This window comes from Ursus arctos, unplaced genomic scaffold (assembly GCF_023065955.2).
Source record: "Ursus arctos isolate Adak ecotype North America unplaced genomic scaffold, UrsArc2.0 scaffold_10, whole genome shotgun sequence".
In the NCBI taxonomy this organism is placed as follows: domain Eukaryota; kingdom Metazoa; phylum Chordata; class Mammalia; order Carnivora; family Ursidae; genus Ursus; species Ursus arctos.
Genome location: NW_026622764.1, coordinates 54,045,677 through 54,063,262, shown reverse-complemented (window position 1 = coordinate 54,063,262; position 17,586 = coordinate 54,045,677). Strand labels below are relative to the sequence as shown.

The following is a 17,586-nucleotide window of genomic DNA, read 5'->3' as shown; positions in this document are numbered from 1 at the left end:
CAGGTGGACCCGTCACTTCATATGAACATGGAAAAATTTCTGTAAATGGAGATTCTGTAATCCTCCACACAAGCTCTCCTTCTGAGCCTTGTAAGAGCCACAAAGTTGAGAAACTCACCTTCTATGTTTTCGTCTAGGTTGAAAATGTTGAAAAAGACAGAGACAAAGGAAGACCTCTTTAGTACTCCACTGGACACCTCCCTCAGCATGGGTTACGCGCCATTAGTCAATACCTTAGGGCTATTTTTCTTCAACAAACCAGACACATTTCCGCAACATTACTATACTTTTATTCCCGGCCTCATCTTCCCTGAGGAGTTAAATATTTTCTAGATAGTCGAAAGTAAGAATGATTCCCATCATACTTTATTTTTTAAGGGTGAAAATAGAAGCTTGGTCAATTGATCACAGAAATGACAGGGAACATGCCATTATATTTTAACCAGTGTGTAAAGAAGGCTCTTATGTAACCAGCCATCCAGGCGCTTCTCTCCAGAGAATTTTGTTTTTCAGCAAATTGCTGTTGGGATGAAGCTTTACAGCTGTGGAGTCCTTGTAGCCATCTTCCTCTTGTGTGAGCAGCATGTCTTCGCTTTTCAGAGGTAACCCAATAGAATCTTAAGTGGTGGGGGGCCATTTTCCTCACTTGTTTGCCCCACGTGGAATCTAGTCGGTGCACTAACCTGGGGAGCAAAATGTAAAAGTTTGAAGGTCAGCTCTTTCAGGAACTTTCCATGTTGCCCTGACAAATAGTACATTTCAGTGTAATAGGATCTCACTAGATCTAGGGTCTTTTTTTCCTTTTCTGGCTCTATTTTGATTACTGACAGAAAGCTGGAGGAAATGTATATTCAGTGGCTAGGGCGATGAAAGAAATAGAAGCTTTTATAAAAATAATTATTTATACTCTAACACATCACATGATTTACATTTTTTGTCTTCACACACGAAATATATTAACTGGATGATGTGTATTAACTATGAATAATACAACTGTGAGTAACTGAATAGTTTCCTCTTGTACATAGAACATAGGAAGGGAAGAAGGTAAAGGTATGGAACAGGAGGTTTAGGTTATGCACGAGTATTTACATGGGGTATGAAAGGAAGGATAGTTGTGTTATAAAGAACACATATATGAATGTAGCTAATTCTTATTTTGCTTACTTGAGTGATTCCCTGGAGATTGCTTACTATACACCACTTAGAAGAATACAAATGAACTCGTGTTCTAACGCATATAATATGTGGCAAATAGTCCCAGGCTATGTGTAATATTGTAATGTATTAACTAGTGAACTCGTAGAGTTTTAAAATTGATATTATTTCCTTTGGAATTATCTTATTTTTTCCCCTTTGTTTTGCTTCCGTGATTCTTTTTTTCTCCAATTGTTTCCAAGACAAACGCCTCTCCCCATTTAGTGAATAGTAAAGAGAGGAAAGACATACAGGGACAGGAAAATTCTATCAAAAATACTTATCTCGGCGCCTGGGTGGCTCAGTTGGTTAAGCGTCTGCTTTTGGCTCAGGTCGTGATCTCGGGGTCCTGGGATTGAGTCCTGTGTGGAGCTCCCTGCTAGCGGGGGAGCCTGCTTCTCTCTCTCCCTCTGACCCTCCCTCCCCTCCCGTTTGTGCTCGCTCTCACTATATCTCTCCCTCCCTCTCTAAAATAAATAAATAAAATCTGTAAAAAAAAAAAAAAAAAAAAAACTTTTTCTGAGTCAGAAAAGGCCATGGGTCAGCATTTAAGAAAACAGAGCTTGACTTGAGAGCCTGATGCTGTATTTGTACATATCGATTCTTTTTTGTTCAATATGATTATCAAGTGTCATGCAACAAAGTCCATCACCAAATAATGATTGTTATTGAATTGACATGAGAGTCAAATTGCTGGAATAATTGGTGACCTATAGGTCTCTGTGTTTTCAATAAATAAGATAACTGTAATTTCTAAGGTCCTTGCCGATTCTAATATCCCACAACTTGGTGATTGGCTTTAATTAAAGGTAGGGGAGAGGTAAGGAGGAAAACTGTTATCAACATGTCCAGCTGGGTACTGTAGACAGTGGCAGTGTCATCCACAGAGAGGGGAAAGGGAGGGGACACATGGTTATTTAACACCTATGTTACCTCATGCGCTGGGCCTGGCACTTAGAAATGTCATCTCATTAAATGCCTATAATCCTGGGGCTCCTGGGTAGCTCAGTCGTTAAGCATCTGCCTTCGGCTCAGGGCCTGATCCCAGGGTCCTGGGATCGAGTCCCTCATGCTTCCTCCTCTCCCACTCCCCCTGCTTGTGTTCCCTCTCTCGCTGGCTGTCTCTCTGTCTGTCAAATAAATAAATAAAATCTTTAATAAATAAATAAATAAATACATAAATGCCTACAATCCTACGCCTTAGGAATCTTGATGGCGACATCTTACAGAGAAGGAAACTGAGCCCTAGGAAGGATAAATCATTTGCCCCAAATCAAACAGTAAGTGTAGAGTTTGAATTCAAACCCATGTTCGCCTCATTTCAACTCGTTTCTCTGAATCTCATTGCCTCAAAAATCTAGAAATTAGGAAGAGCGCTAATTTGATGGAGGTCAGATTTAGTCACAGTGAGTTTGCAGAGAAGACAGGTGATCCAGAGCGCTGCCTGGGAGAGGGACGGGCTGGAAGTTCAGTGTCAGGGTCACACCTGCAGTGGGTCTTTGGTGGCATGGCTCTTGCCCCTTGGCAGCTGGTGGCTGCAGAGCGTGGCAGGCTCACCCACACGCCACTGCCTGGATCATAATGAACTGAACTCCTAGATAAGAATCCTTAGCAAGATACTTCAAAAGCTTTACCATGTCCCTTCAAAATGAGAAGGCATATAACAGTTTAGTGGAACTAAGTAGTCGAATAAAGAATTTACACACACACACACACACAAAACAGCAAAGAAACGAGAATATTCCTTCAGGCACAGCTTTTCTTACTATTTCTTGCTTCAGCTTATACTTTGGAGTCTGATCGATATCTATGCTTGAAGAGAGGAACGAGACTATGACTGTATTTTCACCAATCACATGGTATTGAAAATATTGTCTGTGTGTATTGGGGAAGGGAGAGCGGCAGCTTTGTGGGCAGATTCATATCTGATTCCTCCCTCCCATTCCTCCGCTAGAAAAAACATTCCAAACTCTTCTTTCTGTGAGTAAAAAAAAAAAAATATATATATATATATATATATATATATATATATATATATATATATATATATTTTTTTTACCAACTGTTTCTGAGCTCTGCTTTCCCAGGAACAAGCTATCACCGATGCTAAAAGGGAAATCTAATTTCATTCAGGGTGAGAGACTTTGATGAATTATTTCTGGGGGCAAGAATCCAACCCTTTCTAAAAAGAGCTTACGGTCTGTCTTCTCCCTAAAGCTGTTCTCTGTTATTGTTTTCTTGTCGTGATCATTTTCCTAATAACACTTTGTATCCAGGCAATGTCTGACTGGCTGCTTTCTAGGTGCATTTTGATACATCTCATCAGCGAAATGCCCCGGAACGAGAACGGGAAAAAATTTTAAAGGCATTAATACCATATGCCAAAGAGAAAAGCAGCCAAACAAACAAACAAAAACAAAAACAGGTCTCCGTAGTCACTTGCTGTTAAAGGCCAAATACTGTAAAGGGCAAAAATAAAATCCTAGCAAGCACCTTGTAAACAAGACATTAACTGGATCGTGCTCTGATGACCTACGTGCAGGCTGTCAGGGAGGCTGTTTACTGGAAACAGGGAAGTGGGGGGAAAGTACAAAGAAAAGAAGGAAAAAGACTTGGGAGAGTGGGGGATGGTTGAGGAGAGAGGGCTTCTGAATTATTAATAGACCACAGGACTTGTTCCTTCTGTCAAGTTCATATACTGTCTGCCGCCTGGAGATCCCCTGCTTCTCTCTCACTTAGCTTCCCCTGATATATTATTTTCATCCTAAAGAACAGGGCGCTGGTGGCCTTAAAACACTGTCATGCATAAAGAAAACGTGCGGCCTCGAGCGGTGTTCCAGTGTTCAGGGGCATCTTGCCAGTTTTTCAAATAGTATAAACCGTAGCAGGGGACAGAGCTTGATGAAAATAATCATGTTCTTAGAGGGGAAGCAAGAGGAAATGCTGTCTAGTGTTAAAATCCCGGGGTTTGCAGACAGCCCCAGAGCTGCGACTTCTTAGTTATGCGGGCTTGGACAATGTCCGTGTCCTCTTTGAACCTCAGTTTATTTTTTGTGTAAAATGTCTGCTGTTATTTCATTGTGCTTATACTTTTCATTCGATATTTGGTGCAAGGCTATTTTTTTTTAAAGATTTTATTTATTTATTTGACAGAGATAGAGATAGCCAGCGAGAGAGGAAACACAAGCAGGGGGAGTGGGAGAGGAAGAAGCAGGCTCATAGCAGAGGAGCCTGATGTGGGGCTCGATTCCAGAATGCCAGGATCACGACCTGAGCCAAAGGCAGAGGCTTAACGACTGCGCCATCCAGGCGCCCCAAGACTTTTTTTTTTTTTTTTAATTTTCAACTGGCTGTTGGTTAAATCCTCTAACTGTATCACTTCAGAGATGCGATCAAAACATTTCTTTATTTTCTTGTCTCCCTTTGCCCCATTGCATTCCATGTGGTAGAGTAATCTTTCTCTGCCCCACATGGAAAGTGTGCAAATTCTGACTTTTTTTTTAGTCCACTCTTAAGTAACTGATAATTTTGGGGTCGTGTTAACATGCAAACAATCTCGATTTAGAAACTAGAATATTGGGTCCATTCAAGATATTATTCAAATTTCAGTCTTTACAGGGAAACCACCCCTCACCCCTCTCCACACACACGCCTCTTTTTCTCATTTGCCTTTTTCTTGGGTTTTAACTTCTTTTTTTTTTTTTTAAGATTTTATTTATTTATTTGACAGAGAGAGAGACAGCCAGCGAGAGAGGGAACACAAGCAGGGGGAGTGGGAGAGGAAGAAGCAGGCTCTCAGCAGAGGAGCCTGATGCGGGGCTCGATCCCAGGACCCCGGGACCACGCCCTGAGCTGAAGGCAGACGCTTAACGACCGAGCCACCCAGGCGCCCCTTGGGTTTTAACTTTTTAGGAATTTTTCAGATTCCTTTGCTGAGGAATTCTCCAGACCAGAGATAGTTGCGTCTCTTGTCAGGTGGCCATTTGTGACTCCATGTTTCACCGCTGGGAATCTTGCATTCACCCCCACGTTCCTGCCCCTGTAGGTGGCGCTGTCAGCGTCTGAGTTATAACTATGGCCTATGAAGTAGTTCTTTTGATTTATATACTGCCCAACCAACTGGAGACCAGCCACATGCATATTTAGCTTCCTTGGGAAAAAGCCAGGCACCAGTCTTTGTGTCTCTAAACTTGAGGAAACATGTTCAGACTCTCCCATTACCCCTTGGAAGTCCTCCCTACTGGTGGGGATGAGGGAAGTAACACCCCCAAACTTAATCCCCTTTGGGAGCAAGGGTACTGACAGAACTGTAACAACGTGTTTCAAAGAAATATTGTCACAAATCTTCTCCCTTTCTCCACTCTGACCACTTTTCATAGCCTCTTTCTGATAAAGTAAGGGGGCATCGTGTCAGGAAACTGATTTTCAGAAACTGTGTAAATTCTACATAAGGAGACCTGACTGACCCTCATTCCATTTCCTAATTCTATTGTGTTGGCACTTGGGCTAAACAGGTGGAGACAGGAAGAGTCCAGCTCACCACAGTTGGAATGTGGACACATTAATATATTTTATGGTGCATTTTTACCATCATCATTTTAGTCCTCCACATTTCCCAATGTATTTTTCTATGTTTCCTTAAATTTTTTCTCCTTAAGAAATAGGACCCTTGGAATAACACATTTTTTTACCTTTACTTTTTCTTTTTTTTCTCTTTTCTGTTGACTAGCTTTGGTCAAATACATTAGAAAAATGCCCTTATCTTCTAGTCAACACAACACTTCCCTTATGTGGGATTGAAATTTAGCCTGTTTGGATAATGTAAAGCAAGGGAGTATCACAGAATGCCTAAATTTATCATCTGTGTACCAAATGTATTCTTCGCTGACAGCTTAACTGTGTGAACGCAGCCTTCGATATCCTCCTGATGGTCAAGGTCACTTACCCCTTCCAGCATAACTCCTCTCCTTTCTGATCATCTTTTGGGACGAGGAGACGGAAATGACTGGGTAGCAGCAACAGCTGTCAGTTTAATAAAACTCTTGCCATGACTCCTGTGGGAGCTTTTCTCTTCTGGGAACCAGAACTTTAAATTTATAGAGCCATATTTGTAAATTGCAAGTACAAATTCCCCTAATTCACCTGGAATGGTGGTGAGTAAAGCCACCTCAGCTTGGTTCCTGGAACCATGAACCATGTGTTCTAACTTGTGGAGACACCACACCATATAATGATTATTGATTTAAGACTGCATCCTGGAAGATGTTGCTCCTTTCCAAGCTAGCACCTCAGCTAATCCATTCTAATCGCTTCATGAGGCTTGCAGCTCCTGGGTGGTGTGGTATGTGATAGGCTCAGTGGATCCCACAGTAACGTGCCCATTGTGCACCTCCCTTGTTGTAAAGTGGATCCCTTAATCCGATACGGTGTTAGGTGAAATCCTGTGTGGATCAAACACTATATAAGTCCTTGAATGGTAACACCAGTTGAGGCCCTGCAGGTAGAAGAGGCAAATCCAGACCCAGAGTGGAAGGGGACCAAAGTGGCAATTTCTCGGGTGCCTGGTCTCTTCGTGGAATGGTGCTGATTAAAGGGCTTGGTTTTGGTTTCTGTTGCTGTCAAGTTGGACATTTGGCAGCAACAGTTGCTCTATCAATCTTGGTGGGTAGGAACCCATCCTGTTGAGCCATGAAAATTACGTCCTTGCCATCATGGCTATTCTGCTCATGGGCCCTTTGTGCCAGCACTGGGGTGACTGTTGACAGAGGCTGGCTGACATCAACTGCCTAATCATGATGTTTACCTAGTTAGTGCCTATTGTTTGGTGGGTGCTTTCTGTTAGGTGTTACAATGTGATACAAAGATCTCCACACTTTATTCCCACTTCCCTAGTCCTCCAGGAAGCAGGCACCAAGATGGAATTAGACATGGAAGACATGTATTGAGAAAAATGCTTGAGAGGAAAAAATAAGGTGGGGACAAGAAGAGGCTCTGGGGAGAGACATAGGACTGCAATGCTGATTTAATCCTTGTGGAGGAAAAAAGGAAGGAAGGAGGGTGGAAGGTCTTAGATGTAGTGCAATTCTAAGAAAGATTTTGCAAAGTTGATAAGGTGGTTCTTGGCCAATGTCATCCACCAGAAGGGCCCCCCATCTTTCAGTAATGAGCCTGCCTTGTTATCCCCACCATGCTCAGTTATTAGCTGGAAGCAGCCAGTGAATAATATGGCCTTAGCACTAACATAGGGACAGAATTCAAGCACAGCTTCCATCAATTACGTGTCTTGCAGTTGGAGATCTTAGAGGTGTGTTCTCATGGCTGCTACACTCCTGCATTAGCTGCTCATAAGGGACCTCCACATGCGGCATGTGTCAGTATGAGTTGAGAGGAAGGGCCACCTGCTCATGCACCTCACTTGTCTCCTCAGATCCTACCTGTGCCTGATCCCAGATGTACCACTCTGTTTAATGATGGAGTTCTGGTTGGCCTGCCCAACCTCATGACACGACAAGTGTATTAGTTTCCTCTTGCTACTGTAACAAATTAGCACAAGTCGGGTCTTAAAACAGCACAAATTTATTATCTTACATTTCCGTAGTTTAAATAGTAAAAATGGGTCTCACTGGGCTGAAATCAAAGTGTCAGTCACCACTGTGTTTTTTCCCTAGAGGCTTTGAGGGGAAAATCCCTTCCTTGCTTTTTCCAGTTTCTAGAGGCCACCTTCATTCTTTGGCTTGCAACTCCACCCTTTATCTTCAAAGCCAGTGAAGGCAGGTTGAGTCCTTTTTGCACTGAATCACTCTGAACTATTCTTAGGCCAAATCTCCCTCTGCCTCTCTCTCTCTGTCTCCCTTCTCCACTTTTGGGGATCTTTGCAATATCATTGGGCTTACTCAGATAATCCAACATAATCATCCCATCTCAAAATACATAACTATATTTGCAAAGTCACTTTTACCATGTAAGGCAACAGGTTCACAGGTTCTAGGGATTAGGACATGGACATTTTAGGGAGCCATCATTCTGTCTACCATAGTGAGTATGACAAAACCCAGCTCATGATGGGTGAGACTGGCTCCATGACCACTTGTTACCCACGGACAGGCATTCCATTTCTACCAGGGCCCAATAGCATGTCAGGAACTGGTTTTTTTGAAAGGTGTATGATTCTTCTTTGCAGATGTCATGGCCTTGCTGTAGGTGTCTACATTGTGATTCTCCTATTGGGACATGCCAAAACCTCTAAGTGGCATCTTTTCCCACAACAGATGCCTCCAATCCTGTATGGCCTGCCAGGCCATATGGCCCAAGTGTCAGGCCTCTTGTACCACAGCCTGAACCTTTCTTCTCTGGGCCTCTCCATCACAGTTTATGATAGTCTTTCATGTCACCCAATAAATGGGTTGAAGCAGTATTTCCAAGTGAGGTATATCCCGAACCCAGGAGACTTACCAGGAACTAGGCTCCTCTCTTCATCAGGAGAGATAGAAGTTCTGTCCTTTATTTTAGAGGGAATTTTCCAGCCTATCCCAGATCACTAGACCTTTAAATTTCTCTAGTATAACAGTACCCTGAATCTTTATAGTATTACCCCCGGCACACACACACACACACACACACACACACACAACCTTGGGAGCACATGTGCCTTACCAAGACCTCCGGCACACCTGGTGTTTCTTGTTCATTTGATCCAAGATTCACATGATGTCCTTGATATAGTAGCTTGGGATATCCAGACAGGCTCATTAGTGGAGAAATTAATTCAAGTTGAAGCAAGATTCTAGCTATATATGGGAGACTATACCAAGTGGATGTGAATTGTTTGTGATTTTTTTTCTGATAGAGACAACCAGCTCAATAGATGAATACTGTATACCTAAGCCTCTGCCCAGCCAAGACCACACTGAGCACAGTGGCTACAATTTGCTCCTCTTTGGTAGAGTCTGATTGTACACTGCCATGCACTAGGACCCATCTTGTTTTTGTGAAAGCCAGACTAATGAATTTAAAGTGGAAACCACCATCCTCGCATCTTTAGGTCTTTAAGGGTGGCATAATATCTGCCATTTTCCCCAGAATGCTTTGGTTTGTTTGGTTTTTTTTCCTTCTCCTGGCTGAGGGTGAAGAGGCACAGTTTCACCTTTTGGCTTTTCCCATTATGATAGCTCTTTTACAGGCAAGGAACTGATGAGTGGGTCCTACCAATTACCAAGTATGTCCATGTCAGTTTTACATTTGGGGACCAGGGAAATGATCATGGAGTGGGGGTCCATGGACCCAGTGCCTCCACCAAGAACTGGACCTAGACTAGGATTCCAGACTTCCAGGTGTCAATGTCAGCTTGGACCCTGCATCCAAAAGACCTCAGAATGATGGAGTATTCTCCCTTTCTCCAGTGTGCAGAGTTCCTGAGTTCATTTTCATAGGTTTCTTTGGGGAGGGACAGAGGAAGTCATGATCATATACCCTTTCTATAATGTTGCAGGGTCTTTCCTGGTGGGGACTTGCCTCCCCACTTCAGGAAAAAGATTCTGGGTCTAGGAACTGGGTCTAAGAAACTGTATCTGGAAACTGGGCAATGGATTGTAACTCTTGATGGGGATAGCTGTCCTTAGGTTCTCACATATTCATCCTTAATTTATTTTGATTGTAAAGATTGAGCAATACTTTTGTTGGCTGCCATTTATCTTGCCCCTGAGAACTCTATGTTCTCTTAACTACCTCTATAGCTTTCTATGGGTCATGTTCTTCTGGACCCAACTTGTCAAGAATGATTAAACATTGCCACCTGGCTTCTATTATACAATGATTTCATCACCCCCATTGCTATCAGGGTTCTGTAATGTCATCTCTTACTTTCAGCCCTCAGAATCTACTCCCACCTCTCCTCCTAACTGGTAGCTAGAGTTAAGTCATGACATAATCTGGCTGTACAAGTGCTGAGTATGTTAACAAAGGAGAGGGACTATATCCTTAGAGAGGTGCACTCGCCCAAGATACAGGATTTGACATTCTAGTTAGATCCTTGGGAGGTGGTGCTAATTGCTGCTAGGATGTTTTTTGGAAGCTTGGAGAAAACAGTGGCCTACATTTAGTGAACTAGAAATGTCAGAGCTATTATGGCAGATGGTGAAAGAAAAAAAAATTTCTAGAATAGGACATGTTAGAATGAAAATACTATGAAATACTAGAAATTCACTCTACTCCCCTGATGGGCTCAGAGAACATTTGAAAACAACAAGGAATATTCTAGCAAAAGGGTCTTCAGCAGTATAAGAAGTTTGGCAGTGGCTTTTTCACAGTAAGAGTAACTTTTTAATAGTTTTTCCCCCGATTAAATAAGAGTTCTTTTTGGTTAATTAGTAATGTGGGCAGGCATAAAATTGGGGAGAAAAACACTGAAATTTCATCACCCCCTGAGAAAACATCACTAACATTTTGGTAATCATTCTTTCCTGTGTTTCTTTATACATTTATATACACCCTTGTGTAATTATACATTCATCGAATATCTGATCTCCTATTGGAACTCCTCCCCCCACTTCTCTCACCCACCCAGTCTTTCAATTGCCCTCCCCCACCATCCAAATCAATGTTAACTATGTGCTGCTTATTCATTCATCACTTTTCTCCTGCATTTAACACATGTAATTTTCCTTTTTCTTTCTAATTTATTTTTCTCTCAAAAATGGGGTAATATTTTATAGACTTCTCCATATCTTGCTTCTTTAGAACGTCTTGTAAATCTCCCACAAGTTAACTTTTCGAAACCTAACTCATTCTTTATAATGACTACAAAACATTCCAGAATGTGCAGACATTACTATCTTTCAACAACTCTGTTACTGAGAAGCATTCGTGTGGTTTCCAGGTATTGTTACTATTAATGGTCCTGCAGCACCTCCGCTGGAACATACTTCCTCAAGTACCGATTGAATAGCATACACTAAAACTCTACCAGGGATTGACGTAAAATTTCCCAGTCTCTTTTTCCTGTGAGCCAGTCTTTTCCCCCTTCTGAAAATCAAGTCTCCATAGGCTTATTTCCAGAATTTAAATCTTTTAATCAGGATTTCTTAAATAAAACCACCCTCCACTCTGCTGTCAGTTATTCTTATAAATCACAAGAAATGTCATTTTCCTAACTCCTAACTGCCTACAAGATAAAGACCAGATTTCTCAATGTGCATTCAAAACCTTCTCTAGACAAGGACTAAAACAAGTTTTCCAGTTAATTTCTGTTTAGCGACTATCCTATCCTACACTTGGCAACAAGGAACAGCTTGCTATTTCCCCAGCAGTGCCTTTTTGTCTCCTGCCACAGGGCCTTTCCATACTCTACTTTACCCAAACATCTCTTCCATAAAGCCTTTGCTAATAATGACAGGCATAAGTTGTCATAACCTCTTTTGTACTTCCAGAGCTCTTGTTACATTTTTTAAGTAAAAATTTTATTTGGAATATTTTTAGATTTACAGAAAAGTCACAAGATATTACAGAAAGTTCCTGAATACTCTTTCACTCAGTTTCCCCTACTGTTAGTGTCTTATATTACCATGTTATATTTGTCAAAACTAAAAATCCAACATTGTTAACACTATTACTATTACCTAAACTCCAGACTTTATTTGGATTTCATCAGTTTTTCCCCTAATGTCCTTTTTCTGTTTCAGGATCTAATCTAGGATACAATGTTATATCTAATCATCATATTGCTGATATTCAATTTATTAAGTACATTGTGAGATATATCTGTATCTGTATCTATATCTATATCTATCTATCTATATATAGAATGAATTCATTCCAGTTTTTTATTTATTTCTGGCAGGAGAGTAAACCTAGTCCTTGTTTCTCCATCTTGACTAAAAGCAAAATCTAAGATTAGTTTTGTTTTGTTCTTGTTTTGTTTTTGTTTTTGAGAGAGAGAGAGAGACAGCATGAGCAGGGGGAGTGAGGGGCAGAGGGAGAGAGAGAATCTCAAGCAGGCTCCATGCCCAGTGCAGAGCCTGATGCGGGGATCGATCCCACAACCCTGAGATCATGACCTGAGCCAAAATCAAAGAGTTGGATGCTCAACCAACTGAGCCACCCAGGCACCCCAAAGTCTAAGATTAGTTTTATTTTTTTTTAATTTTTAAAAAAGATTTTATTTATTTATTTATTTATTTGAGAGGGGGGGGACAGCATGAGCAGGGGCAAGGAACAGTGGAAGAGGGAGAAGCAGGCCCCCCAGCTGAGCAGGGATCCCAATGTGGAGCTCGGTCCCAGGACCCTGAGATCATGACCTGAGCCCAAGGCAGACTCTTAACTTGCTGAACCACCCAGGCACCTGCTAAGATTAGGAAAGAGCAAAACATTTTCTTTGTGATTAAAAAAATATGTTTATCCCACATTTCAAAGATAATATTTGTCTAAAAATATAAGAAAAACTTCTTTAAGTTAAAAAATGGTCTCCCTCTGGCAAATGCTACCAATATAACCTAATTTTAACTTACATAAAATAGTTACTCAGAAGTAGACTAGAAATTTAAGAATGCCATTGCTGTTAACAGATTCCGCATATATCTATAATTCCTCACCTCACTGCTTCCATTCTCTATTTATCCAAATCTCTCTCACCTGCAAAAATGGATAGAAAGCTGCAAGGATGAGAAAATTTATTAAGAAATTCTTTCCTTTCTGATTAGGTGGTATGTAAAAATAAAGTCAATCCATATTGATTCACACTAATCTATTGCCTTGGCTCTGCAAGAATTGCTAAGCATCCCTTAGGGCCCTAGCAAGCATTATAAGGTAGAAAGAAATACGACAAAGCAAAGGTGAGAAAACAAATTAAACCAGGTGTCATCTTAAAAAAGAATCTATTGATGTAATTCATCACATTAAGAGATGAAACTAGAAAACCCCGTGCTCATCTCATAAAAACATATGATAAAATCCACATCCATTCCTCATAAAAACTCATAGCAGAGAGTAGAAAGAAATTTCTCTACCCTGATAAAAGGCACCTACAAAACCCTGCCACAAGCATTCTGATGGTGAAACATTACAAACTTTTCTTAAAAATTATGCATCATGAATTTTATTTCCACTTCCATTCAACACTGTATGGCAGGTCCTAGTCAATACAGTCAGGCAAGAAAAAAAATTCCGCAAGCATTGAAATGAAAGAAGCAAAATTTAGTATGTGCAATTGTAATGATTTCTTGTAAAGAAAAAAAAATATCTACATTGAAATGATCGAAACTACCAAGGGACCTGGATAGAAAATTAATATCTAAAAATTTATTTCATTTCTATACCTCAACAAGGAAGAACTAAGAGATGGAATACTAAAAATCACTATTTATAAAAGAAAAAAGAAATTTGCTAGAATAAATATAATAAAAATATTCAATATTTGTATGATAAAATTATAAAACTTTTTTGAAGGTTATTAAAGAATGCCTAAACTGGTAGACAAATCTGTTGTATTAATGACATGGAGACTCAGAATCAGGAGAATGTCAATTCTCCCAAATTATTGATTTATAATAATACTAATCAAAATCCAAGCTTTTTCATGGAACATAAAGAGCTGATTTTTAAAATTTAAATTCAATTAATTAGCATATAATGTATTATTTGTTTCACGAGTACAGGTCTGTGATTCATCAGTCTTACACAACACACAGCAATCACCACAACACATACCCTCCCCAATGTCTATCACTCAGCCACCCCATCCCCCCACCCTCCTCCCCTCCAGCAACCTTCAGTTTATTTCCTAAGATTAAGAGTCTCTTATGGTTTGTCTCCCTCTCTGGTTTCATCTTGTTTCATTTTTTCCTCTTTGATTTTTAAAATTTATTTGGAAAAGCAAAATGTCAAACCAAGAAAATCTCTAAAAAGAACTAGATGAGGGAGAGGGGAAGCAGGAGCTTGTCCTGTAGGTTGTTAAGTTTAATATGAAGCTACAATCACACGGAAGAATGGTATCAGCCCAAGGATAGACAAGTAAATCCATGGAACATAAAAGAGATCCAAGAAATGGACCACACCACATCAATAAGGGTAATCCTTGATTATGCTGTATAACTAATGCTTCCTGAAATAGCTTTACTTGCCACAACAAGGCTTTTTTTCTCACTCCCTTCACCAATTAATGAAATCATTCGGCTCTCCCTCATCCTCTCCTCCAACTTGGAGATCTGGGCTGCCTCCCTATTGCAACTCCTTGGGGTTCTTTCCTTCCAGCTCCAGGGTAAAAGAGCACATAGCACATGAAGACTCCCACCTGCTCCTAACTGTGGCACATCGCTCCCTCACACATTCCCATTGTTGAGAACTCAGGCACGTGGTCTCAACACAACCATGTGGAAGGCTGGGAAATGCAGTTTTTTGTGTATCCCCAGAAACGAAAACTGATGGGATGAACCAGCATTGTCTCTACCAAAGAGTATGAAAACTTATACATGGCAGAATTGGCATAGCTGATCTCTGGGGAAAGTATTAATGATTAACAAATGAGGCTAAGAAGAAAAAAAGGAACTCAAGTCTTTCTTTACACTCAAGTCTTTCTTTACACAAATGATTTTCAAATAGATTTAAAAACTTAAATAATAAAAACAAAAGACAAAACTAAAAGACAACCTACTGAATAGGAGAAGATATTTGCAAATGACATATCTGATAAAGGGTCAGTATCAGAAATATATAAAGAGCTTATACAACTCAACACCAAAAAACATAGAAACCCAAAGAAACCCCCCAAATAATCCAATTAAAAATGGTTGAAGACATGAACAGACATTTCTCCAAAGAAGATATACAGACACTTGAAAAAATGTTCAACATCACTCATCATCAGGGAAATGTAAATCAAAACCACAATGAGATAACACCTCACACCTGTCAGAGTGGTTAAAATAAAAAACATAATAACAACAAGTGTTGGTGAGGATATGGTAAAAAAGGAACACTCATGTGCTATTGGTGGGAATGCAAACTGGTGCAGCCACTGTGGAAAACAGTACATAGGTTCCTCAAAAAATTAAGAATAAAATTACCATATGATCCAGTAATCCCACTATGTATTTACCCAAAGAATACGAAAACATTAATTCTAAAAGATGTATGCACCCTTAAGTTTACTGCAGCATTATTTACAATAGCCAAATTATGGAAGCAGCCCAAGTGTCCCTCAATAGATAAAAGGATAAAGAAGATATTGTGTGTATATAATATACATACTATATACGGAATACAATATACAATGGAAAATTTTTTTAGACATAAAAAAGAATCCAATCTTGCCATCTACAACAACATGAATCGATCTAAAGAGTATAATGCTAAGTGAAATAAGTCAATCAGAAGGACAAATACTGTAGATTTCATTCATATGTAGAACTTAAACAAATGAACAAAGGAAGAAAACAGAGAGAGTGAGAAAAACCAAGAAACAGACTCTTAACTGTAGAGAATAAACTGATGGTTATCAAAGCAGAAGTGGGAGAGGGAATGGGTGAAAGAGGTGAAGTGAATTAAGAATACATTTATCATGACGAGTGCCGAGTAATGTATAGAATTGTTGAATCACTGTATTATACACTTGAAACTAATACAACACTGTATGTTAACGATACTGAAATTTAAATTAAAAAAAGAAGAAAGACAAAAAAAATATAAGAGAATATCTTTAAGACCTAGGGATTGGGAAAGAGTTCTTAACACACAGTAAAGCACAAACCTAGAAGGAAATGATGGATAAAAATACATCGTAAAGACAGAGAAAAGAGAAACAAACTGGTACAAAATATTTTCAATACACTTAACTGACGAAGGGTTAGTATCCAGATTATAAAAAGAAATTCTACTAGTCGATTGTCACAAAAAATAATTGAATGGAAATAATTGCACTTCATTAGTAAGTCAGAAAATTAAAATTAAAATTGCATTAAAGATTCCATTGCAATTCAAACATCCAATTGGAAAAATTAAAAAGTCAGGCAGCATCAAGTGATAGCAAGGAGGAGGAGCGATAGGAAATCATTTCCACTACTGCTGAAATTATAAACTGGTGTAAAAAGTTTGAGAAATAATTTGGTACTATTCTATAAAATTAAAATGTGTGTACCTCCAAGAAATAGCAATTCCACTTGTAGACAAATTCCAGCACATGTAGACTATGGCTACATTCCTCAACACAGATGATAAACTTGAAAATACAATGTTGAGTGAGAAAAATAAGATCTAGAAGGATACATATAGTACACCATTTTTATAGAGTTAAATCAAGCAAATCTAAGGGTATCTTAAGAATGTACACATTCAAGGGGCCCCTGGGTGGCACAGCGGTTGAGCGTCTGCCTTCGGCTCAGGGTGTGATCCCGGCGTTATGGGATCGAGCCCCACATCAGGCTCCTCCGCTATGAGCCTGCTTCTTCCTCTCCCACTCCCCCTGCTTGTGTTCCCTCTCTCGCTGGCTGTCTCTATCTCTGTCAAATAAATAAATAAAATCTTAAAAAAAAAGAATCTACACATTCAAGAATCCATACATCTATTTAAGAATCCATACTATTGAGGAAAAGTAAGGGAATGAGCAAAGTGCAAATGTAGGGTAGTGGATACCTTTGGGGATGGGGCAGGGACACAGAATGGGGACAAGGCCACAAGGAGCTGCAAGGACACCTAATAACGTTGGGTTTCTTAAGTGGCGTAATGGGTTCCCAGGCATTTGTTTCATTATGTAATCAGTGAATGTTAACATAAATATTCCCTCATGCATCAAATATTTAATTTTTAAAATTAAACACACCCAGGCATGCACAGGCACACAGAGGAGAAGAAGGAAGGAAGGACTCCCATTCAAGAGAGTTAGTGATTTGGCAGGTGCTCAGGAGCAGAAAGAATGAGAAAGTATATGTTCTCTTTTGAACACTCAGTCTGTAGCAAGATCCTCTTACGATTTAGTTTGTTTCCTTTTCACAATTCCCTAGGAGCCCCTCCCAGTATAATTCATCTCATTTTCACTTTTTTATTTAGCATCAAAATTCTGTTTTATTTTTTTCCAGTGGCCAGGTTTTATCTGCTATTCCTAGAACCTCCAGGCAAGTTCACATTCTGCAGAATCTTACTACAACATACGAGGTAATTTCTCCTTCATCTTTACAGATGACCCTTGAATAACACTGGTTTGAACTGTGGGGATCCACTTACACACAGTTGTTTGTTGGTTGGTTGGTTGGTTTTGAGATATACAGTATAAGTACTGTAAACGTATTTCCCTTAGATTTTCTTAATAACATTTTCTTTTCCCTAGTTTATTTTATTATAAGAATACAGTATATAATACATATAACCCATGAAATACATGTTCATCAGCTGTTTATGGTATCAGTA

At 39.8% G+C, this 17,586-nt stretch overlaps 1 protein-coding gene across 1 annotated transcript in view; it reads left to right on the top strand.

Annotated features, from left to right (window-relative positions):
- The first annotated feature begins 400 nt into the window (after positions 1–400).
- CPB2 (carboxypeptidase B2) overlaps positions 401–17,586 on the top strand; it is a 52,878-nt gene continuing 35,692 nt past the window's right edge. Inside the window, exons 1-2 of the mRNA XM_026493296.4 lie at positions 401–602; positions 17,259–17,334. Coding sequence (XP_026349081.1) covers positions 529–602; positions 17,259–17,334 — 150 coding nt within the window. The 5' untranslated portion in view covers positions 401–528. The remainder of the gene's footprint in view (positions 603–17,258; positions 17,335–17,586) is intronic.